Raw genomic sequence first — 23,674 nt, 5'->3', positions numbered from 1 at the left:
TAACTCTTTTTGTGCTATAATTCCCTTTCTGTAATTCACAGATGAGGGATGTATGAAAAGTACATACAGTATTATAAACAGTAGTCAGTTTGTTACAAAACAACTGGCCTACAGCATCACAACTTTCACCTTCTAGCTTTTTCAGTGTGTTCAAGAAAGCTTATTTGCATGTTCTGAAGCAAACTGTCTGGAATGCTAAAATGTCAACTACGAAACTTCAAGTGCAATCTGCTGTACATCGTCTTTCATCACACACATACATTAGACAAAAATTAATTCTTAACCCCTCTAGAAGTCGTCTTATCAGCATTTTGTTTTACAAACCTTCTCATTTTCCCTTCTTTTTGACAACCGACTGTATCGGGTAATGGCAGCGTCGTGGTCTGAGCAATGAAGAAAGAATAAGGGATCATTTTGATAAATTAATCATGAAATAGAGCATAAAAACTTTCATATCCCCGTGTCCTGTATAGCAACCCAAATACAAAGTTCTGCCATAATAAAGCCTTTAATAATTCTTATTGATTCTTCATAATTACTACATGGAGTCAACTCTCCATGAAAAACTCTAACTCATCTTTTTTGCCTCTGAAGCAATGAAGCTATCTAGATTAAGAGAAGGACATAACAGAGCAAAAGTAACTACTGACAATTAGGAAGAAGACTATCAAACAAGTTTTAGGGAGATGAGATTTGTATTTATCAATCCATTTTAAGTCCTGAGTTTAAAAACTAAGCTAACACCATACTCTTTACATTAATTTTAGAAGCATAACCCTAAATTATTTCATAACTATATACACATATAAAGTATTGTGAGGAAGACTAATACTATTTGCCTTAATGCTTTGGTCTACAAAGCAGAGATTTACAACGTGTTCAAGGGTAGCTGGCTACCTAAATATCACTGAAAACAAATTACAGCGTAATTACTTTAGGCCTTCCAACTATCTTCACTGATTTTTCTGAGTAAATATTCCACAATACCATTGTATTGCAATATCTGTAACACTGACTATTTTACACTTACCATTGCTTGCAATTTGGAAAACTTCTTTTAGAGTTAATATCTCTACAAAACAATATATCACAGTTAGTGAAATTATTATTAACGTACATATAGATATATAAAGGCATCTCACATCACGTTGCACTGCTGAACAGGTGCAGTTCATACCTCATACTGTACTAAATTATCAGTACAGGCATCTGCAGCTGGCAAAGTCTGCTCCTACTTTGGATCTCAGTACCATTTATGTTGCTCTCTGACTTACCAAAAATGATACTGTACTGTACTAAGTTAAGGAGACACTTCTTTTCCAAAGACTTTGAAAAAGATAATTAGTCCAAAAGCATCACCTATTGTTCTGCTCAGGGCTTCAGTCTTAGTTGGGGAAGTGTAAGCACATGAGAAGGGAAAGTATCAGGAAACAGAAAGTCCCACAACACTGTGATTACTGCTACATGTGTAATTTCTCCTACCTAAAATTAGTCATGTTTTTCCGGTCTCAGTCAGGAAACAGAGATCAGTACAATGCTTAGGAAAACTTGCTCTAATCTTGATTGCATTTTTGTGTCACTTCACAACATAAACTAGTAAAAAGCCACGTTCAGGTTTACCGTAAAGCAAAGACAAAGAAAAAAAGTATGCAAAAGCTTTAAAGAAAGTGTCTGTAAAGTACATAATGAGGTACTGTATAATTTAATACTATGTTAGCTGGTGTTTAAAAAAAATGCTAGTAAGAAGATTTCATTTGCTACTATTGCCTGTTCAGAAAATATTGACAGGATACCTTCCCAGGCTCTAAGCAGTAATATTAGCCTCAAAAAAATTCACCGTTGTGGATCCAAATTACTTTGTTTTTAACTTTGGTTTATATTTGAAACCCATTTGCCACACCAGCCTCTTCAATTTAGCACCTTGAGTAAAGTCTATCATATTTAGTTCTATTATTTTAAGCCAGGCAGATTAAGCCAGAGCTGTTACAAAAATAAAAAGTTCTTCATCTTATGTTTATGCTTACAAAGTACTACCAGTAGGGTAAAAGAACTCCCTCCCTAAACCTTAGTAATTCTAGTGGAAATGCTAAGTCATGGCTTGAAGCAGTGACTGAGCACCTGGTGGGAAGGCAGGGCCAACCCAGGGGAGCTCAGGTGCACACAATGCAATGCAATGCAATGCAATGCCGCTGAGTGACCAGCAAGGGTGGAGTCAGGATCCACCCCTTCCCAGACTTCATTTAAGGGTTAGCATCGGAGGTAAGGGTATCTTGTTGGAGATCCCTGCATACCTGAGGCCTTCCAAGGGTAAGCAGCTTATTTTCTTTTGTTTCTGTGTCTATGGCTTCTGCATTTAGGCTTATCTTTACTTACTTACTCTAGCCTAGAACTTTGTTACCCTATTATTGCTGTGCTTTCTATTGCATTATTAGTGCTACATTAATTAAGGAAATACCACAGTTCTGGCACTTCATCTTTTGAATTTAATTCAGTCAGTATATTTATGTTGTGATGTTGGTATATACACAATTATTTCCTGAACATGCAAATTATCTGAAAACATTTACAGCAACTCCAAAATTTTCAACTTGGGTAGCTGCTTCTATAATGTAAGTAGTATTTTTGTTGTAACACAGTAATACTTAGTTCTTCAACTCTAGTGCTCTCCTGAGTAGAAATATCTTACATTAGCAACATTCAGAGATGCATACACTCGAGAGCTGAAAAATAAGTGGCAGATCCTATTGTGTACAATAAGAGCTATAGAGACAGAATGCTGTGACTTTTGTTATTGTTGCCATGGCAAAAAGCAGTATTTGTTTGACCATCCTACCTTTTAGATCTCTTTCTTTAAACTGAGTAATAGGAAACATCATTGCATCTGCAAGTTGAGTTGAAAGTACTGCATGGCAAGAACTGAGCTGTAAAATAAGGGAAAAAAGGGCATTTTTAGGAAAACAGTACTGAGACTAAGGAAAGTAAGAAAGCAAGAGAGGTTTCACTGAAACTTGATGTACAACTTGAACGTAATTTTGCAAATTCACTTTTGCAGCTATTCTCTCCTTATTTCACCATCATCTTTACATAAAAGACCTTCACAGCATAGTATTTTTCCCTTCTTCCCTCCATCTATGCTCCAAATTGCTGAATCATGTCAGAAGATGGCCTTGCACCTTCTGGTGACCACTCAATTTATTTCTCCAGCTTCTCTCCAGCTACATCACAGTCCGTCTTTCTCAGGTTACAGAGGATGATCCAAACAAAACGCTCTTTCTTTCAAAAAGTACTGTTTAAACAGAGGAGAGGGATCATGAGGAAAAATCCTGATTCTCAACGATGCTAAAATATTTTTTCAGAAGAGTCAGTCACTCAGTCTGTCTCTAATACAGACAGAAAAGGCTCCTTTATCAGTCAGGTATCTGAAACCAGGGGATGCAAATACCCTGATGAGACAAAGGTGTTTTTTATCACTCTGTAATGTCACTTATCATTCTGTAATGCTTTTAGTTTTGTAGTTAAACTACGTTGATCGTCAGCAATGTGTACTCATTTTGCTGAATTGATTCTTTACCTTCATGTTACGTAACCCTAAGCTTGTACTGCATCAAAAGCTCAACATCATCAAATGAAAGCCATTTCTGAACCTCCAATCTTAAGACTATGGTCTAAGAAGTCAAAGTGAATACATGACAAACATTAGCAAAGTAAACGAAATGAATGCGAGTACTTGCCTCGTCGATCACTTTTGCAAATTGCTGTAAAGTAGAACTCATAATTTCATCATCTCCCCCTAGTGGAAAGTGCTGCAAAAAAACAAAAGGAGGTATGCTGTAGTGTTTTCTGCCATTCACGCAAATGTAATATTCATGTCTAAGAATACATTAGGTATTTATTTTAAGATGGTGCAGTTGCAATACACTGTGGGACTATTTTGTGAAGCCCTTTTTTTTTTTTTTTAATTGTCTCAAATAAAAAAGATTTTTTGGAAAACAGTAAGCAATAAATTCTCCCTCACTCACTCTCCCCCCCTTTTCTCTGCCCCTTCTCTTCTTGAACAGATGACAGGATGCATGGGAATGGTACAGTGCTGCATCAGGGGAGGTTCAGATTAGATATTAGGGAAAATCTGTTCGCCATGAGTTGTCAGGAACTGGAACAGGGTTCCTAATGAGGTGGCTGATTGATTCCCTAAGCCTGTCATTATTCAAAAAGCATTTGGATAATGCCTCATTAATAAGCTTTAACTTTTGGTTCATCTTTGTAGGTTTCTTCCAACTGAACTATTCTAAAACAACAATAGAAATAAAATCTCCAGAACTTATTAACATTCATCATAGTACGAAGAACTTAATTCTGGAAAATAGTAATAACAGGACACATTTCTCTTCAGCAAACTCTTTATGTGCACCATTTTTCCATGCAGAATGGAAAGCACCTGTGTTTTCATTGGAAGAACTGATACGAAGATAGGCTGATTCTTTTGGCAACGATTTGAGCCACAAACCTTAATAGTTTGCTTTATCTGAATCAAACCTGAATACATTCTGTACTGTGCTCTGGGAGATAAGACTACAAAAATACAGTCCTGACCACAGAAACCAACAGTGATTTATACTATACCTGTTTCTCATATTCCTTCAGAAGCTTTGAAGTCAGATGAGTCGCTGCACTTAATTCATTCTAATTTAGAAAAAAAGAAAGAAGTTTATTACTTTTTGATTTAAATTATTATTTTTTAAAAAATCACGTATTTAAAAAGCAAAATATTGCAGACATGGAACTTAGAAGCAGGAATCCTGATTTCTTAGCTTTTCTGAAAACCTGGAATTCTGCCCTTCCATTTCTATAGCAATGATAAGAGTTGCAAATAATCAGTATTTACAAATACTTAGTTCACAGCTTGTACTATGCACAATGACTTCTGTATTTTTTATGGTATATAATACATATTTGCTTTTAGTTATTTCAAATTTGTCCTCCTAAGAATTTGATATTTGCGAAGGCAAGAAAAGACTACAATGGACTTCAGGACTACTTGGCTACCAACAGCTCTGACTTGTACACACATGGGAGAAAATGCAAAATAGAAAGGCAATAGTAAAGTCAGATTAACGGCAATAAGAAGAGCAAGACTAACAAATCAGTAAGAATGTCCAACAGTACAGGTGTACGGTAATTAAAAATACAGCCATAAACTTAACTGTTCAGAAAAACACACAAAATAAGTTCTGCCTTGGCATGAAAGTAGAGTTACTGACAGATGAGTAAAACAGTATGAATGTATTTTGGTAAAATATATATGTCCTTCTTGGTCCACACTATTATGCACAGTGAGACCTTTGTAGCAAGCAATTTAGAAATATTTGGGGAATACAATAAAATGACAAGATGATGAGAAAATTCTTATTTAGTCCTCACCATTCCCTAGCATATGGAAAAACAATAATGCTTATTTTATAAACATGAAACACTTCCATGAAGTTTAAATATATGTATACTTTGCTTATATAAATTTTCCAAAAAAAGCGAGAGAGACAAAATGTGGTTCAAAAGCTTTGTAATGCATTCAGGAATTCTGTAACAGTACCTGTGCATCATATACTCTATGCATTGCTTGAAATAATTGATTGACGTAGTTGGAAATTGCAGCAGCATCTTCTTCAAATACTCCCAGCAAAGAACGGGTCTGTAAGAATGAATCAGACAGAACAATGTGCCAAGTTAGCAAAGAAGAATTTAAATGCAACAGAATTTCCAAGTTAAGCAGCAGTGCTGCAGTTCTCCTTTCTGAAAAGTTTATAAAGCCTCTGTCACAGCAACCACCACTGTTTCCAGGAATTCTACGTGCTGCATATCAGAAAACTAGAAAAAAACAACAAAAAACTGTATTTTAAAATGACATCCAAGCTCAGTCTTGCTGGTACTATTGGCCTCTCTCCAGGTTAAAGGAGTACGTTGTCAGAGAGGACCAAGAGATGTGGATAAGTATAAATTATAAGCATTGGAACTGTGAGCTACTACTAGTATATCATTATGGCATATCCCCAAGGAAAACTGACTGGAATTAAATAGTGTGCCAGGTACACATTTCTTCTGCAGAAAGAACAGCTGTGGCTTTCTAGCACTCTCTCTTCTGCATGAAGAGTTCCTGGCTGTGCTGGGATATGTAACTCACATCTGCAGTAGCAGCCAATTCTGTGTTCAATAAGCAGAGGAACTGAAAGTAACCAAATCAAACGAAAACCAACTGATAGAATCTACATCTTCTTGATATGTACACTTCTCCCTTCCCCCCCTGCCGCCCACACACACGCTTCACAGTGAGAAGATCTGTTCTTTTGTCTGCTGCCCCCAGCCTGTCAGTCAGCTAGCCCTTAGCTGGTGCCACACACAAATGCATCTCCTGCATAACTTTAGGAGTGGTCACTCTCTTTATTGCTGTCCACATGTTGGACTTCAAAACTCTGATCACTAGCATTTAGGTCTAACTGTCCTACTGTTTTTTCCACCCAGTTGCAGTCTGTACCTCCCTACTTTGGTCAGAAGGAAGTTGCTGGAGACGGATCAGAATCCTCGGGTAAGTTGGCATGAATGACATTCACTGCTCTTGATGAGACGACTGACTAGACAAGAAGGCAATCAGGTTGCTTAGGGATAATTTGCCCTTAAGATTAATTAAGATGCTTACTCAGTGCTCTTGCATCTTTGCATTTGGAAGCAGTATTACTCCAAACCATGAGGTTATGAGATAGCTTGGCAAAAGAGGGAAGAACAGAGAATGTAACTGTAACTTTGCACAAGCTACATTTGCTCTTCCTAAGAAAAAGCTGCGTAGTATTGCACTAAAATATTGGTTGTGATGCTTGGATGCAAGGCCACTCACTCGCAAAACCCACAAAATAAACCTTTAACTCTTAACTTATTGGCAAGAAGACTGTGCATTTTTAGGTTCATACTAAAAGTAATGTCCAGACAGAAAATGAAGAGAAATGTGACTACATAACAGATTTTTTTTAACCTCTCACAAATTGTCGGTTTTAAGCACTGGAACTTGTTAATTCTCCTTCTTAGCCTTCCTCAAGCTGAATAACTGTAGGTTCCCTGATTAGGAATGCATGGAACTTATGGGGCTTGGGAAGAAAATGAGAGAGCAATGCAGGAGATGGGGAAAATCTCTCTGATGAGATCAGTGAAAAGCACTGGATTGCACTGCATACAAAACATGATAATAAAAACTTGAAATGTGCCTTAGAATGTAGTCCATCTCCCCTTGTATAAACATTTATCAAGTGTGTTATTTGATCACTTGATTGTGAAAGCCTCTTATTTAATTCAAATTGATGAGTGGTTGTCTCACAGATGTGATCATACCATATAACTCCTACAGGATACCTAAAGGGAAAGAATATACATAAGCAAACAGCATTACCAACACAGCAAATCACTTTAATGATGGTTCTCATTCATAAAACAACTGGAAAAAGCGTTGGGGGGTGGGTGGAGGAGGAAAGAGGTGGAGAGCTCAGATGGTTGCCAGGCGTGGCAACACGTTGTGTCATCCTAATAGCCGTGAGTCTTCCAGACATGAAAGAATGCAGAAACAAAAATTACATAGTACCATAAAAACTGAAGTGTACACTCATGACCTTTAAACCAAGCATTAACAAATCTGACCCTGCCATTTTAAAGTGTTATCATGTTTGACTTCTGGATTATATTTACTCTCTAATACTCTGTAATACAGAACCCTGTGGAATAAAAGCATTTCTGTGGGTTTTATGGTTAAGATATCAGTTATTGACTTCAAACTGATAATGTTATTATACTGATGGAAAGAAAACAGTTTGAAATTGAGAAGTTATGACAGACACTGCTTAAAAAAAAACTGGAGGAACTGTTCACTCATGTTTCTAGTGAGAAACTGGGGAGCTCTGCATGCTCTTTACGATGCTTTCATCCCACATATATTAGCAGCTATACTAGAAGCTACCGGTAAAAAACTGCACAAGGAAACCACCTATTTGGAAGTCAGTGAATTGTTAAACAATTGTTAATTGTCATGTCATCACACGTATTGTGTTGTAAGAGACATGAGAGAGTCTGTACCATTGAGTTCTGTGGATTTTTTGTTGTGCAATAGTTTGGAAATAAGAGCGCAGAAACTCTCTAAACACATATATATGCACACTGAATATGTGTACAACATATACACTACCTGAAATGTGCTGCTTTGCTCATCAAAGACAATGTAAAATGTCATTTGGTTTATGTCTGAAAATAGAGTGGTTTGATTTTTATCCTGCACCAAAAGGAAATCAATGGTTGATTCACCATTTAAGAGATCTTCCTTCCCTCAGACACAGTAAGTTTGATTTGAAGTTTATATAAGTGAAGTTAGCATCTCAAACATGTCTAATGGTACCAAATTCCAGAGCACAGTCTGGCCCTGAAAAACTGTCTAGATTAATGGTCTTTTTTAACATGACAACAGAACAGTACAAACACGTCACCCAGAAAGCCATGGCAACTCCTAAAGAGAGCAGGGTTTCCTCTTTCTTCAAGATGTTGTCATTTGTCAAAATGTTGTCATCTTCAATGTACTGATTTCAAAATAAAAGAAATGAACTGATGTGGTCGAAGACTACAGAACTACAGTTGCATTCTTCTAAGGGTGATTACTGAAATCTTAGGTTGGCTGGAAGATAGAAGAATTTTATAGCTCTAATAGAAAAAGTAATAGTTTAAGTATGTCAACAAACGAGCAAAGGGTTGAGTGAGGTTTTGCTAGTCTGCATTTATCACAAACAGCACCAAACAAAAGATTCTAGAATTGACAATTATGTTCTGAAATGTAACCTTTTAGCCTATGCTTCCCAAGTGACACTTCAGCCTTATGTGCTTGAAAAAAAACACCTCGACATCCCATTCGGGATTTGATAGGGATCCTATCAAACTGACATTGACACTCCCAATAAATACAAACAGTTCTGATTTCCATTAACTGAGAACAGATCTTCAATGGACAATTATGTGAAACTACTATTATTGTAACACTTCCATATTTTTTTCCTCTTTGTGACAGTACATCAGGTCTAGGCTCCAGGCCAGAGACCGTGCAACAAACCAGATCTTGTCTGACATCTGGTACAGAGCTATATGGGACACTGTCTCTTGGAAAGCAATGATACACCTCCTACACAGCCTTCTTTTCCAAGCTGTCCCTCCACTTGATCTAGATTTGTCACAGTAGTTGTCACTGCCATTATAGGGATTAAAATTCTCTGTTTAGCAAAGAAAGTTCCTATGGTTGAGGAATCAAAACTATCAATGCATTTGCTATTACAGCATCGGAACTGGTGCTCATCTGCATAAACAATGCAACAAAACAAGGATCCAATTCAAAAAGAGTGAATAATTTATATAGATATTCACACAGTAAACTTTTCCATGCCAAAGAAAAGAGGTGGTACAAAGTAACTGCTGTTGTTGCAGACAGCAAGAGAAACCTGTACTACGGAATGGAGCATTCTGTGCTTGATTGCAGCATGAAATAAACGGCCGTGTAATATCACGGCATCGCTGACAGAGGTCAAGCAGCAGGAATGGAGGCGAAGATATCGGAGCAAATGAAGCCATCGCAGCACCGTGCATCTCCCACCTTCTCACAGCAGTAACAAACGCCACGAACGCCTGTCTATTAAAACGTTCGCGTATTTTGTGCAGGACGAAGATGACCAAAAACCCTCTCGAGAAGCGAGGACAGGCTCTGTCGGCACGAGCGCTCCCAGATACACGCGGACGCGCACCCAGGAGCGGCGGCAGGAGGGGACGCAACGCACCGCACCGCCCCGCCGCCCGAAGCTGACGCCCGCTCTCCCCCCACGCGCAGCCCGCAGCGCGCAGAGGGGAATGCGCCGCGGGGAGCGGCCGCCACCGCACCGGGACAGCGCCGCGGCTGACAGCCCGCAGCGCTCCGAGCGCGCGCCGCACGGGAGGACAGGGGGCCGGGCCGGGCCTCCCGCTCCGCGCCGCGCTTCTGAGACGCTGAGGGAAGCCGCGCTAGGCCTGGCGCTCCCGAGTCAAGCCCGATCTGCGCTCCCCTCATCGAGCTGCTCCTCGCCTAACTTACCTGGGGGCTGTCTTCCAGCGTCTCCTCGATGGGCAGCTTGTCGATGCCGGGCATGGCGGCCGCGGGGACTGATCTGCGTCGCTGCTGCTCCCACTCCCCTCGCTTCGCCCAGCTGGCTGGGCCCCCCCGGCAGCGCGACACGCGGCCCCGCCCCGAACCGGATGTCCCTCCCACCTGCCGCCCACCTGCCCTTGCGATTGGATCCGCCGCCCAGCCGCCCGGTTTGTTATTGGTCAGCGGGCCCTTCTGTCTGCCCACATAGCGTGGGTCCCGTTCCCGCCTCGGTGGCCGCCTGACGGGAGGTGGTTTGTGGTTCGGGTTGCTTTCGCGCGCGATGAGCGGCGGGAGCTGCGCCTCGCGCCTCGCGCCTCGGAGCTGGCGCTTACCTGCGCGGCGGAGCGCTGCGGGACTGCCGCCACCGCGTCCTGTCAGGGTGGGGACGTCCCTCCCGCTCTTGGTGCGGGAGCTCGTTAGGCTGAGCCAGGTCGGTGCGTGTTGTTAAACGGAGGGGGAAGAAACTGCTCCTGATGCGCCCTTCCTACAGCCCTGTGACTAGGGTGTTGTGCTTTAAGTTACCCTTCTGGGTTCAGCGATTCGTGTTTTAAGGATAGATCTCTGAGGAGGCATAAGCTACGTACAGGTTGTTAGTAACGTGTATTTAGTTCTAAACTTAGTAAAAAGCGTGAGAATGCGCTGTGTCAGACGAGGCTGTGCGCTCATTGTTGCTCTCAAAGCTCTGACAGAACGAAAACCGAACCGTGCTGGGTGTCTGCAGTTGCGTCTGGGTTCGGCTCTGCGGTTCGCTGATGTTTCACTTCTGCGCTTCAGAGCAGCCTGCGCTGCTGGAGGTTCCCGTCCCGCTGCGAGCGGCTGTTCTGCTGCCTGTGCCCTCCTGTGCCCGGCTGTATAAGCTGCTGACGGGCCGTGCCGGATGGCCCGGGGAGCCAAGTGTTCGGTGCTGTGCGGACCTGTTAGAAAGGCCTTCCTTTGCGTTGTGTCAGGTCATGTTTTACTTCTAAAGGCATACAGGCAAGAGGCATACAGGCATTTTTACGATATTAAAAAGTATTAAACTGCAAGCAATTGGCAATGTAGGTTTTTTTGTTCATTATTTGGTTGGTTTTTGGGTTTTTTTTTCCTAGGGAACAGTGAATAAATGTCACTGCTAGAACTCAGTTCAATGGGTTCTTTTACCAGCTCATCGGTGACTCATGTGGCTGAGGTAAACCGCGCTGCTAACTTCCTTATCTCCCTATCAAATGAGAGAGATATATAGTGTTATCTTACCAGGTTTAAAGACTAAGCCTTATACCTTCTCGTTTGATTTTTTGCTTGCTGAGCTCTAACTGGGTCTGTAAGTACGAGCAGGCAATGCCAGCGTTGGCTCGTGACCCATGTACACGCGCACAGCTTTCTGGTTTTGATATCAGTTCACTTGTGACCAATTTCTTACAGCAGCCTTCTGTGAGAATTGCTCTCTATTTTGTAATATATATTAGCGTCATTCCTTTAGCAGAACTCAGATAGGTAGTAAGGTACTTTAAACAGAATTATTTGTAGTTACCTTTGGATTTTTATAGCTGTAAGTGACAGAAAAGACACATTTATTTAGCTCCTATAGAATGAGAGGAACAGCCCTTAAAAAACTGAAACTTTTGTGGATATGGAACAGGTTGCCCAGAGAGGTTGTGAATGCCCCCTAACTGGACGTGTTCAAGGGGCTGTGAGCAACCTGGTCTAGAAGGAGGTGTCCCTGCCTATAGCAGGGAGTTGGGAGTAGATGATCTTAAAAATCCCTTCAAACCCAAACCATTCTGTGATGTTATATCAAAACAAAATGGTAACAGACACATTTTTAACATGTAAAAATGTGCTTTGGTATCTCAATTGGCACGTAGCATAATGTTTCTTGTTTCTGTTGATCTTAATGTTTCAGTGTAATGAATCAGTTCATTTTAGTAGCAAGAAAGAGCCCTTTCTAGTTGTTCTGTAGTGTATCTGGGCTGCTTCTAGTTTGTTGTTAGGTTTCTAAATAGGTCCCTTACATGGAAACAATCAGTAATGCCTTAGTAGCCTTGTATGTTGAGACATTTGTGATGATGTACACAAGGCATTTATAAGTTTTATTTGGCATATATATTTGGCTGCAACGGAGGAGATTGGATAGCAATGAACTGAGGAATCCATAAGAACCCACTAATGAGTATGCTTTTGTTGTTACGCTTCTATCAGAATGGTAAACTTTCTTTGTGTGTATGACTCTTCCTTTTTCTCTTTGTACAAAATGCTGACTAGGGGATACTGTAAGTGTGAAGAACTAATACCTGGCTCTATATAAACAGGGAGAAGAGCAGCCAACGGCTCTTTTAAGGATTTCAGATGTGTCCCCTAATGGAGAGAACTTTGGCTCTGCTGAGGAGTGGAATTAGCTGACTGGATCAGGTAGGCTTTATTTGCACGTTACACGTTAACTAGCATACTGTTTCTTCTGATATCCTTGGATTTACCTTGAATTTATGTGTGTTCACTTAATTGCCGTAGATCAAAGTAGCTTTCACTTAACTAAGGAGTAGCTAACTGCTTTCAGTAGTGCTTTGAAAAAAATGATGTTGAAAGTATTGAGGCACTCTTGCAAAAAAAAAAAAAAAAAAAAAAAACACCAAAAAGAAACACCTTCACTGTTTTGTACTTGGCTTTGAATGTAATCTCTGTAATTAATGTTCAAAACATATTTGAAAGGTTGATATGTGCAGCAAAATGTCTAAGGTGGTGATACACTGCTACACTTGGGTAAAAGAGCTGCGGGAAAGGTGAGATGAAAGGCAATTTTCTGTGTGATAAGTAATCAAGAAAGATTACGTGTGCTGTTCATAGTGTTCCAAAAAGCTGAAAATACTGCTCAGGCTGTTGTGAAAGGTGACCTGATGGCAGAGTTGCAATGGGTGATAGTGGCAATAGGTAGCATCTGCTCAAGAGATGAATGCTGCTGTCCCTGGGCAAAGAACAGGTGGTATAAGGTCTGCAAGGGATATGAATTTTCTGCTTCATAAAGTGTGAATTCTGCTAGAAGATTGTTTTGGCATATTCAAGGAACAGTGATTTCTCCCGTGATTGTTTTTTTTTTGTCACCCAGGGTTTTCAGTGTAAAGTTTCTTCTGCTGCTCTCATTGTTTCTACAAATGTATTTAGGCAAAACTGTTCATATGGGTTGCAAGGGAAGAGCTGCTCATTCGTGATAGACCTGTATGATGAGATAAAATTTTTGAATGAAGAATCAAGCTGGAGTTATACTTGCAGGGTGAATTCCTTGAAATGGGATCTGAATCTTTACTATCAAATTCTACTGCTTTAGAATCATAGAATGCCTTGAGTTGAGTTTAAAATTTCTTAAGTTTTCTGCTCTACTGAGGATATGTTTTTATCCTCATTTCTTGTGTAAAAAGCTTTGTTGACTTTGTGGGTTTTTTTTTTGTTTGTTTATAACAAATTGCTTTCTTCTACACTGTAGCAATCTTCTCTCTGAAGAAATGTAACACCATTTGGTTGTCAGATCTTCAGCCAGACTTTCCAGTAAATTTACCTCTGTTTCATTTTGGTATTAAAACAAACTTGTTACCTTTAGAATAAATTCTCTTTTCACGTGAAATTTTTATAAACAGTTATATGGATTTGTCCTAACACTGTAAGGGTTTCTTAGGTGTATGGTGTTTCATTTCCACTGAATTCCTCAAATTAGAGAGCACTGTGAAAGCTGTTACCCCAGGAGCTTCTGAATTGGTACTTCCAGTTCCTATGTGGAGTTGCAGCCATGCAGAGTTTCAAAACGGTGTTGTTGTGTTTCAGTTACTGTGCTGCAGTCTCCAGGTCTGATTCAATTCAACTTTGAGCAAATTAATGTAATTATTTTAATAGTAAGTTTCCTATTCAGATAACATTGTTGAACAAATACGGTAGCTGAGCAAACATAAACACCAGATGGCAGTATTTGATTAGGTTCTGACTTCTGCCTGTCAAATTCATTCCATGTGTTTTGTCTGATTTTATTAAACCTATTTTTGAGAGCTACTGAGATCATTTTCCTGGAAAGTCCTTAAGATAAACAAATAAATAAATCCTGAAAGAATGAGAACCTCCAACTGGGAGCTAAAAGCAAACTACTCTGAAGGGCTTTTGTTGTCCTCCACAATCTCAGAGAGACCAAAACAAGTCACAGCTACTTGTTGGTTTGTTTTGTGGAGGTATGTGCTTCCTCAGTACTACTTCCACCTCCATGTATCTTTTGTGACAGTCCTTGGTAGCCTCCTGAAGAGATCAGCCTACACCAGTTTGGGACTTGATTGATATGGTAATCTGACTGAACCATGCAGTTGCAGTAAATTTAATTGCTATTCATAATGGTGAAATAAGTATTTTCTGAAATGTTTTTGTGTAAGTTCTTTTATAAAACTTAAAAAAAAAAAAAAACCCACACACAGTATGTATACGTAGAGAGTGGTCTGTATTTGGAAACCAGCTTCATTTACACTCATTAAGAGGTTTCTTCTATTGTTAAAGTCCACATTTGTTTCTGAATTCAAGACACTGTCTATCAGTGATTGTGCTTCAAACCTCTTTAGGATAGAGAAATTGATAAGCAGCACCAGATTCATTACAGGAGATGTATTGGTTTCTTTTTGACCTGTTATGTTTTGGGGCATTTTTTTTTAATAAAGTTGGCATTCCATGTAGAAACTGTAGAGGTAAAAAACTGATTTATCAATTGCTTGGGATACAAGAGCCGTAGCTTTATCTCTTCAGTAACCTCTCAACTTGGTGTGTTGTCAAAAGTCTGCAGTCAAGAAAAGGAGCTCTGCTGTTCATCTGGGATCTCAGTTTGTGTTGCATTAGGACCAGCTATACTTAAATATAAAGGGCTGTAAGGCCCTCATTTCCTCCTGACCTCTGATTCATGAAATACACCATCATGAAACCCCTGAAACTTCTGGGCAGATGAGACTTCTCCAGAGGCTACCAATGTGTTACAGATTCTTGTGAAAACAGTGACGGGTCTGTTACATTTTGATCTTGACACTCTTGAAGTTTCCAGTTAGGAAAAGTTATGTCAGCTGCTCTGCAGTTTTCTGAGAGCTGGCACTGGGTTTCCTTCAGAAAGGAACGTTTGAGCATAAAGGAGAACCTGAGGAAAGATTTTGGCAGTTAAGCATGTCTGTCTTCAGGTTCAGACCTTACCCATCTGATACATAAAAACTGCACATTCTTTTTGCCTCAAGTCTTCATATACATACATAAAACATCATTAGCCTAGTACAGAAGATTAAACACTGTCAATACATTCTTGGAATTCTCAGTTTTCATATTCTGCCACGGGTCTTTAAGGGGTTTCTAAGCCAGCTTTCTTAGCAACTGAGTTTGGACAGGCTAGCAGAGGTTGTGTTTTGCTCGGGAAGTTCATGGGAGTGTGGATCATGCATATGAAGACAGCCTTACTGAGAGATGAGTCCCGTGGGCCTTGTTACTCTTTCTCAATGCTGACATGATCAGAAGGCATGGCAGTAGCCAGTGAGCTGCTTATACAGGTTTGTATGATTTTTTTTTTTTTCCTGTGTTTATACTTTGTAGTTGCTGAGGCTGCCAAATGGTGATTGGAGCTCAGTTTGCAGGTGGTCACTGCGTTTATTCTGCTGCCACTTCAAAATATATTGACATGTTGATAAGGTGTCTTGGTAACATCACTTCTTGAATCACTACTTCTGAGTCAGCCCATAAAGTCAATGTAATGCAGCCGAATATCATTCTGATAGAAAATAATGTATGATTCTATTTTTCACACTAGAATCTCCCTCAACACCCCACTGTCAGTTCCATGCTGTGCCATTTCCCTACAAGTTTTCCTGCTTCTGTTATTCCTAAAGGTTCATCTTGGGCAGCTTACACATGAACATTACCTGTACTTTGATTTTCTGTATTTTTCCTTTGTATAACTTGTTAACCATGAGCATGTGACTGATTACACAGAATAAACTACTCTGAGTAAATGGTGAAACAAGAATAAAAGGGTGAGATTTTTCCTCTGAAAGGGTATGATCCTACATCATGTGCTCCAAAGTTATATTTTAGAGGGGTTTTGCTTTCTGAAAGAAAAATATTCCTTGCATTTTTGCATTTATCAGATAGCTGTATCTAAAATATGAGAAGAGGTTTTCATAAATGAGAAGTTGTTACTGGCTGTGTGTAAATGGCCAATAGTGGAGTTTGAAAATATTACAGCTGATGCGTTCTCTGTAATTAAAAAAATCAGTGATCTTTTCAAGCTTTGAACATCAAAACAAATGCTTTAAATCCTTTATGTCCATTACACGTGATTTTTGGTCATTTTAAGTATGTGCTCTCTGGAAAAATTTCTGTTGGTTATAAAGCCACTTACAGGAAAGAAGGAACACCTAACAGGTCAAGGGTATTAAAACCTGTACATTTGAGTGTGTGGCTAATATTAATTCATGTTTTGTTTTTATTTTGTATAGTGTGATCAGGAAATTTCACATACGGTATCCTTCAAAAAAGCTGCTACAAAGCTATTTTAATAAGAAAAATGAATGTATGAATTATTTAAAATAGTTGGGGCAACTGTTACTGCTAAGTAATCCAAGCACTTGGAAGGCAATTACACTGAGCTTTGACAACATTGCCAACCCACTGCACAGTGCCTTATGCCAAAAGCTATTGTTGTTTTATTGACCACGTTCACCATTACATATGCATATGAAAAAACAGAGGCATTTTCATTGGGATTAGCCTAATAGCATTAAGAGATTATTTTTTAAATTTCCTTGGAAGGAAATTCACTTAAATGAGATTACTTATTACTTGACTGGTTTCCTATCGTGCTGCTATGTTTAGGTAAGTGGAGTCCATTAGAGTATAAAGTTTTTTTTAAAAAAACTGATTTTATACATTAATGATTTCAAATAAAAGAGAAGTCCTATATTTGTGCATAGCTTCTTTTGAGAAAGTTAAGTCGATGTTCTGGTTAGGAGAGATAACACTTCTTGTCCCTCTTGGTGGCCCCCCTAGTGTCACCATTAGTTGCTAATTACTTGCAAACAAATAAACAATTAACTCCTCGTGCCTCTTGGTGGGAGAGTTTTCATTGACATGCTAAAACTTTCTAATAAAAGATTTAATTAATGACGTTGCAAATCCAACCCCCTTGTCAACATAGCTATAAGGAGGACTTCTGGAGAAATGCAAGTACAGTGAGTGTATGTGCTGTGCTGTGCTGGCTGAAGGTGAAACCATGGCAAGTACATCGCTGTGTGCAGCTAATCCATCAGCATCTCAGAATCTTCGGAAAGTGTCTGGTTTTGTAGAAAATAAAACCACACAGTGCTCATTTTCCATTGAAAGTATTTTAGGATTGGAGCAGAAGAAGGATGGCATTGCAGCTGTGAAACCTCACAGACCGTGGATGGATGTGTGCACCAACTTGGGTAAGCCAGCAGTCTGTTTTGTAACCTCTCAAGCTTTTACTCCTTTTAAAATATATACCTAGTCATGGTTCTACTGAAAATCAGTAACATGAAGTTCACGTTTGCTTGCTTTTTCCAGTTTTAGGTGATGACAGTGATCCACATCTGCAAATCCCTGTTGTTTCCTATGAAAATTCATTATTTCATGCTAACAGTAATCTAATGCAAGAGGAAAAAGTTTTGAACTGTGAAAAATATTTTTCAGTCACTGAAAGGTTATCTTTCAAACGAGAATTGAGCTGGTATAGGGGTAGAAGACCGAGAACTGCTTTCACTAGAAACCAGGTACGGATTTTCTTTCTATCTGATGAATCAGTAACAATGTAGTTTAGAAGTTGGCAGAAGCCTGTAACAGCTGACTAATTAAATACTGTGTACCTCTCCATAGAAAAATGTAATTATTCACTTGTGTGAATTTGGTTACGTTGCTAACTTCAGCAGGCTGGTATTTCTGCATGAAGTCAGAACTGCCCAAGCACAATTCAGAGGTCTCCTATAAAACAAACTATTTTTAACTCTTATAAAGGTAGTGATGATCACTCAATGAGTGTATTTTAATTTCCTCAGATTGAAGTCTTGGAAAATGTTTTTAAAATGAACTCCTACCCTGGCATTGATATTAGAGAAGAATTAGCTCGCAAGTTAGATTTAGAGGAAGACAGGATCCAGGTAATTAAATTTTTCCTTGAAAATATCCATATTTCCATCCATGTGTACTCTCTGTCAATGCAAATAGGAGATTATCAGTAGTAGCAGTAATTTTAATGTCAGCATAAAATAATGTGCATTTCTACATGTGGTATGCCCAAAGTGATTCATGAAAAGGATGCCATCAAATTCCTTCTGAAATCTTAAATCTTTTTCTATGGCATTGATGAGACATTTGTCACAGTAATATTTCTGCAGTTTCTGCTTTACTAACCTCCAATCCTTTGCTCCCAGGTTCTAAAATCATGTTTATTATGCTTGGCAACATAGTTTAAAATGTAATTTGAAGCCAATATTGAAATAATTTGTATGAAAATAGAAGTACGTTTGTGTTTTGAGAGTGTTAGGAGAGCATAACTGCATTTAAACCCGGTGTTTGAGACAATGTTCTTCATCTGGACAAAAGCAAAATCCACTCAGGGCTTTAAATACTGATTTCTAACAACCCATGTGTGATAAGCATACAATAACAATTAGAATTTGGTCCTTTCCTTGATATTTGTTGTGCTTTTCATGCCATTCATGTTTGGCGTAACAGGAAGCTTGATGTTGCACTTCATTAAGCAGTTGAAGTAACATCTGAAGACTTGTGTGTGAATTCCAGGTGTTCAGAAAGGCCAGGGTCTGCTTGAGTGACACTAAGGTTGATATTAGTTTGTGTATTAATTAGTCAAGCTGATCCTCATTCACCAGTGAAGCTGAGGGCATTATTTTCTTAGTCTTAATTTATTCAGGTCGTCAACTGCAAATTCTGATTTTCTATTAAGCTTCCAAACTACTGACATTTCACAGAATACTGTAGGGTTGTGTGAATACTTCTACAGTTCAAAGCCCGCTCTGTTTACAGTGCTGTGTTTCTGACAAACATGCCTTTTATTTCCATTTTAGATCTGGTTCCAGAACCGTCGTGCAAAACTGAAGAGATCCCACCGAGAATCACAGTTTTTAATGGTGAAAAATAATTTCACCTCCAGCCTGCTAGAGTAGGAGGAAGGATGGTTTGCCTTGATGTTACTACAATGGGACTTGAAGAATTACTGGCATTGTTGTAATTTGTATTAAACAATGATTATGTATTAATTATGATTTTATCCCTAGATTTGAAAGATTATCATTTTTCACTCAAATAAACTGTAAATATGTGAAGTATTGTAAACTAATTTTTGTGGAGAAAGTGAACTTTTCCTATATATTTTAATAAATATGTTCAGAAAAGTTTAAATATTTTTTGCAGTTAAAAAATAAACCGTAAGTTCTGGGTTGTGTAAGATTTTCAGTTACTATGAATTACTTCTGGCTTCACTGAAGGCAACTAAGCTTCCTGCTTTTAAAGTCTAAAATTCTTAACATGCAAAATAGTTTTTGATGCATGAAACAGATTAGCTATTTAAATTCTAATGAACAGTTTTAAAGAAGAATATGACCTCATTTTCTAAAACATTGCTCTCCATGAAAATGAATGGACTAGCATTAAACTGGTTTCAGTCTGAACAATTGTTTCATTAAAATAAGCTTAAAATTGTAATCTTTTTAATATATTTTAATTCATTTCTGTTTAAAATATTTGTTTACTTGTCTGTTTAGTGCTTCAATTCAGATATCTCCTCTCTTCTCAGTATGAATAAGGCATAAGGCTATGCTGAGTTTTGCTACATGGCTGACATGAATAATAGGGTTTATTCTGAAGCAAAACCGTATCTGTAATAATCAAAGAATTGAAGTGAATTATTTCATCTGGTGCACAGAAAGTGGTTTTAATATACAAGATGGGAAAGCAAAAAAGGACTGTAGGGCAAAACTTTAAAAACTTATAAATCTTAAACTAACCATTCCTTCTTGAATTAATGTCTAGCTACTGAGCTGTTGCATATTCTGGTGTTGGTTTCCAGATCTCTTGAGGAAACAGTTGTTTTGTATGAAGTACTTTGATATTCACTGGAGGGAAGAACTGAAGCCTGAGTCTTCAGGCTCTGGCACCAGGCTGTTGCAGTCTCTGGCACTTGGTTTCTATTAGAATCACTTACAAGGACATGCAGGACAGAATGCCATTGTCAATATAGGTTAAATGTAAGTAGCAAACAAACGAATAGAAAAAGGCAGTGGGGGAAACATGGAAAAAAAACTGTATACATTCTAATATTGTTGTAGTTGTCCAAATGCAGTTAGGTTAGTGCTTCAAGTTGGTGTTAAAACTTTTAGAGACCTATCTTAACTGCTTCCAGACCATTCTTGATCGCTACACCCCTTCCTAGCACGTGCTCTCCTTTTAGCTTAAGATCTTCCTTAGAAACCTATTTTACTTTTCTGTTTTAGTAATGGAAGATTTAATGTAGTTTTGAATGTTTGCAAGGTATTTCTAAGTGCAGCTAGCTTAGGATTTTACCAGATATATAATACCTGTTGTGTCATTAAAAAACAAACAAAATACAACTCTATGGGCTTATGGCCTTCATTTCTATAGAAGCCCTAAAATCTCAAATTGCTCGATTTAACTTCTTGAAAACCTGTTCCAGTGTGGAAATAACAAACTTGTACCTGATATTGAAATGTTAACTATTTGTGCTTTGATTTTAGAAAGTAACATTAGCATTTAATGTTACTAACTGAACTTCTATTTCTCTCAGGCATTTTTGGATAGAGCATTTTAAATGGCACTGCATCTATTAGAAATAGTTCTAGAGAAAGAAGAAGTTCGATTCAGATGCAGACCTGATCTGAGTTAAAGACAATATTGGAAATGCAAGAGTTCTGTTTTGTTTTTCTTTTCACCTCAAGACACGTAATACCTGTAGCTTAACTTTAGTGCAAGTAATTTGAAACTATTGTTTACCTTACTGCTGGAAACAAGGTCTCCAACAGCAACAGATTAGACTAATCTGTACAGACTGATGCCTAAGAACCTTAGTCTATTATCTGGCAAATACCTAAATGCACCTAATGTCTGTTATAATGGAACTTGTCTCAAGTGACGGAAGTCTGACAGAGCAATTTAGGAGGTGTGGAATAATAGCAGCACCAGCTCTGGTATCCAGCTCTCAATTAGCAAATGTTATTAGAGGGATGGCTTGCTCTGTACCAAGAGTTCTACATAGCGTTGTGAGGAGCAGAAGTCAGATAACATGATTGTGTTATCTCTTTAATCTTGGCTTAGATTATTCTTCCCAAAGTAAATATATCAACAAGTTAAAGGAGAACCTTTAACTTCATGTAGATGCCTATTTTGACCAACTTGGGTCTAAATTGTGGCAAAGACTTTCTTGTGTATGGTTAAATTTGTTTTCTATCTTAAAATATATTATTCTGTACTTCATAGTACTCGCTAATCTTCCTGATAATATGCAGCTTTCTGAGTGACCTCAGTAATACATGTAATACTGTTAGCTATCTGGCACGGCTGGTCCTAGGAAGAATAGTAGATGAGACTGTCACAAGTGCATGTTGAAATCTGGTCCCATTCTGGTTTTGTATACTTTGTCTTGAGGTGCTTCTGATCTACTTTTCAGAACTGTGATCAGAAAAACCTCAGTCATCTTAGTTCCTCATTTGACTTCAGGTTTGTGAAGCCACAACCTCCTTTTCTTCTTCCAACCGTTTTGCGTTGGCTCGAGCTCATTTGACCCTGAGACCCTGAGATGAGTTCTTACATTTACAAAGACAGTGAAAACATCCAGCAAGAAAGCTGGCTCGTGGTAAGACTTCTCCCTTTTAGTACTGGCAAGCTGTGAATTCAGCATTCATCCACAGCTACAATTTAGGTTAGTGTTAAGTTGATGAGGCTCTCCCAGAACTGATTGCAATGGTGCTTAAACATGCTAGTAGTGCTTTCCTGAAATAGGGTCCTGTGCCAGTGACCGTAGTCAGGATGTGGGCTGTGTAATTATTTGTTTTAAATTGACTTTCTTCTCTTTCTTGGTGTCTCAAGCTTAAAAAGCTTTTCTAGTCATGAACTTCAGTAATGCCTATTGCCATCCAAAAAAGGTGATCTGTGCTCATGGCCTGAAGGCGTACCCAAATTACACCGAACAACAAGTGCTTCCAAAGTTCTGTTCTAATATAATTACTTGCAGCATATATGAGAGCATAGTTTGGAACATTCTTTAAATTACCAATATTAGCTTTTTAAAGCCTACATTTATAACACTTTTGAACTGACGATTTTGTATTGGCAATTATTTGGTTTACCAAATCTGTGATTACAAACAGCCAGTTTGTACCCCAGCAAACTCTATTACAGTTTTCCTAGTGGGTGTAAGTATGTCTGCATTTTTCTCATTGTCCATAGTCCTGTACTGAAAATATTACTAAAGCAACAAATCCCAGGGTGTTTTACAGTTCCATAGAAGAAAAATAATGCTGTGTTCTTATTGAAAGTAAATGTGGCTTTAAAACTTCACCCGAGCATTTCTGTGGCAGGATTTAACAAACGACTTGTTTACCAAACATTGAAATTAAGGTAATCTCAAATAGTTGAGGTTAATTCTCAAGGCTGACTAGAGATTGAAAAAAAGAAGCCAAAAAAAAAACCCAAATCAAAGCTTCTTAGAAATTATTTGTAAAATAATGTTTGTTATGACTCTCTGGCTTGAGCTGGTTTCTCTATCAGTTGTCAGGTTGATGCTTTTTATCACTTAATTTTATAGGATTTGCCATTATGTAATTAGCTCATTATGTGGGGAGGAGGGGCTGTTGAGCATCTCCGGGGTGGGGAGGACTGAGGAAGGATTCTATCTGATTGCATCACAAAGGAACTTCATGGGATCGTGATGGGCAAACAGTTGTCGGCAGGGATGGTAATCCGGGTTGCAGAGGAACCATCAGTTCCAGATTCCTTTCTGAGGAAATAGACCCCACACTTACATGAGGTGAAGGAGAAAGGGAGACAAAAGGTGGAAGAGCAGTCTTTATTTTGGGCACCCAAAGTAAATGCATATTTATTGAATTTATAAGTAATAAACTGGATTTCTTCTAAAAACTTGTTTTTGCAGGATGTTTATCCTCACCGAGGTAAGAATATCACAAAAAATGCTTAGAGAGATAGAATCATTGAGGCTGGAAAAGACCTCGGTGGTCACCTGGTCCAACAGCAGCCAACCACCACCATGCCCACTGAGCCATGTCCCCAAGTGCCACTTCTACACATTACTTGAACGGCTCCAAGGATGGTGACTCCACATACATGGTTTTGGCCTAATTCTGGTATGATTGCCAGTAACATGCCAATTGTCATCACATCATGTCTGCACGTTTACATCAGCATAGTTATTGTATCTTGTTTAATACTTGCTTGTTCTTCCTACACCACTTTTTCATT

At 38.8% G+C, this 23,674-nt stretch overlaps 3 protein-coding genes across 19 annotated transcripts in view; 2 read left to right on the top strand and 1 right to left on the bottom strand.

The window, feature by feature from the left end:
• Positions 1 to 10,283, bottom strand: part of APPL1 (adaptor protein, phosphotyrosine interacting with PH domain and leucine zipper 1) — a 29,659-nt gene extending 19,376 nt beyond the window's left edge. For both annotated transcript variants that reach the window (XM_004944584.5, XM_414344.8), the window contains exons 1-7: positions 10,130 to 10,283; positions 5,588 to 5,686; positions 4,621 to 4,680; positions 3,732 to 3,803; positions 2,834 to 2,921; positions 1,031 to 1,072; positions 325 to 383 (exon numbers count right to left, since the gene is read on the bottom strand). In XM_004944584.5, the coding sequence (XP_004944641.2) occupies positions 325 to 383; positions 1,031 to 1,072; positions 2,834 to 2,921; positions 3,732 to 3,803; positions 4,621 to 4,680; positions 5,588 to 5,686; positions 10,130 to 10,183 (474 nt within the window). In that variant the 5' untranslated portion in view covers positions 10,184 to 10,283. The remainder of the gene's footprint in view (positions 1 to 324; positions 384 to 1,030; positions 1,073 to 2,833; positions 2,922 to 3,731; positions 3,804 to 4,620; positions 4,681 to 5,587; positions 5,687 to 10,129) is intronic.
• A 118-nt stretch (positions 10,284 to 10,401) lies between these two features.
• HESX1 (HESX homeobox 1) lies at positions 10,402 to 19,924 on the top strand. 12 transcript variants are annotated; one of them, XM_046899815.1, is made up of 8 exons: positions 10,402 to 10,613; positions 10,864 to 11,351; positions 12,472 to 12,571; positions 15,749 to 15,852; positions 17,542 to 17,616; positions 17,735 to 17,940; positions 18,223 to 18,324; positions 19,252 to 19,523. In XM_046899815.1, the coding sequence occupies exons 4-8, from the start codon at positions 15,765 to 15,767 to the stop codon at positions 19,348 to 19,350; spliced, it is 570 nt and encodes a 189-aa protein (XP_046755771.1). In that variant the 5' UTR covers positions 10,402 to 10,613; positions 10,864 to 11,351; positions 12,472 to 12,571; positions 15,749 to 15,764; the 3' UTR covers positions 19,351 to 19,523. The 12 variants fall into 12 exon arrangements, with proteins under 12 accessions (XP_046755771.1, XP_046755769.1, XP_046755770.1 ...); XM_046899813.1 differs by lacking the exon at positions 10,864 to 11,351 and having other exon boundaries at positions 17,349 to 17,616; positions 19,252 to 19,924; XM_046899814.1 differs by lacking the exon at positions 15,749 to 15,852 and having other exon boundaries at positions 17,349 to 17,616; positions 19,252 to 19,924.
• A 139-nt stretch (positions 19,925 to 20,063) lies between these two features.
• IL17RD (interleukin 17 receptor D) overlaps positions 20,064 to 23,674 on the top strand; it is a 50,624-nt gene continuing 47,013 nt past the window's right edge. For 2 of the 5 annotated variants that reach the window (XM_040646071.2, XM_040646070.2), the window contains exon 1: positions 20,064 to 23,225. The gene's annotated coding sequence lies outside the window, so the exon portion shown is untranslated. Of the gene's footprint in view, positions 23,368 to 23,674 lie in introns of all 5 variants that reach the window. The other 3 variants (XM_040646073.2, XM_040646072.2, XM_040646069.2) reach the window with 3 other exon arrangements.

The sequence above is a fragment of the Gallus gallus genome, chromosome 12 (genome assembly GCF_016699485.2).
Source record: "Gallus gallus isolate bGalGal1 chromosome 12, bGalGal1.mat.broiler.GRCg7b, whole genome shotgun sequence".
NCBI classification, from domain to species: domain Eukaryota; kingdom Metazoa; phylum Chordata; class Aves; order Galliformes; family Phasianidae; genus Gallus; species Gallus gallus.
The sequence above is the reverse complement of the archived record's forward strand: the minus strand, read 5'-3'. Positions and strand labels throughout refer to the sequence as shown.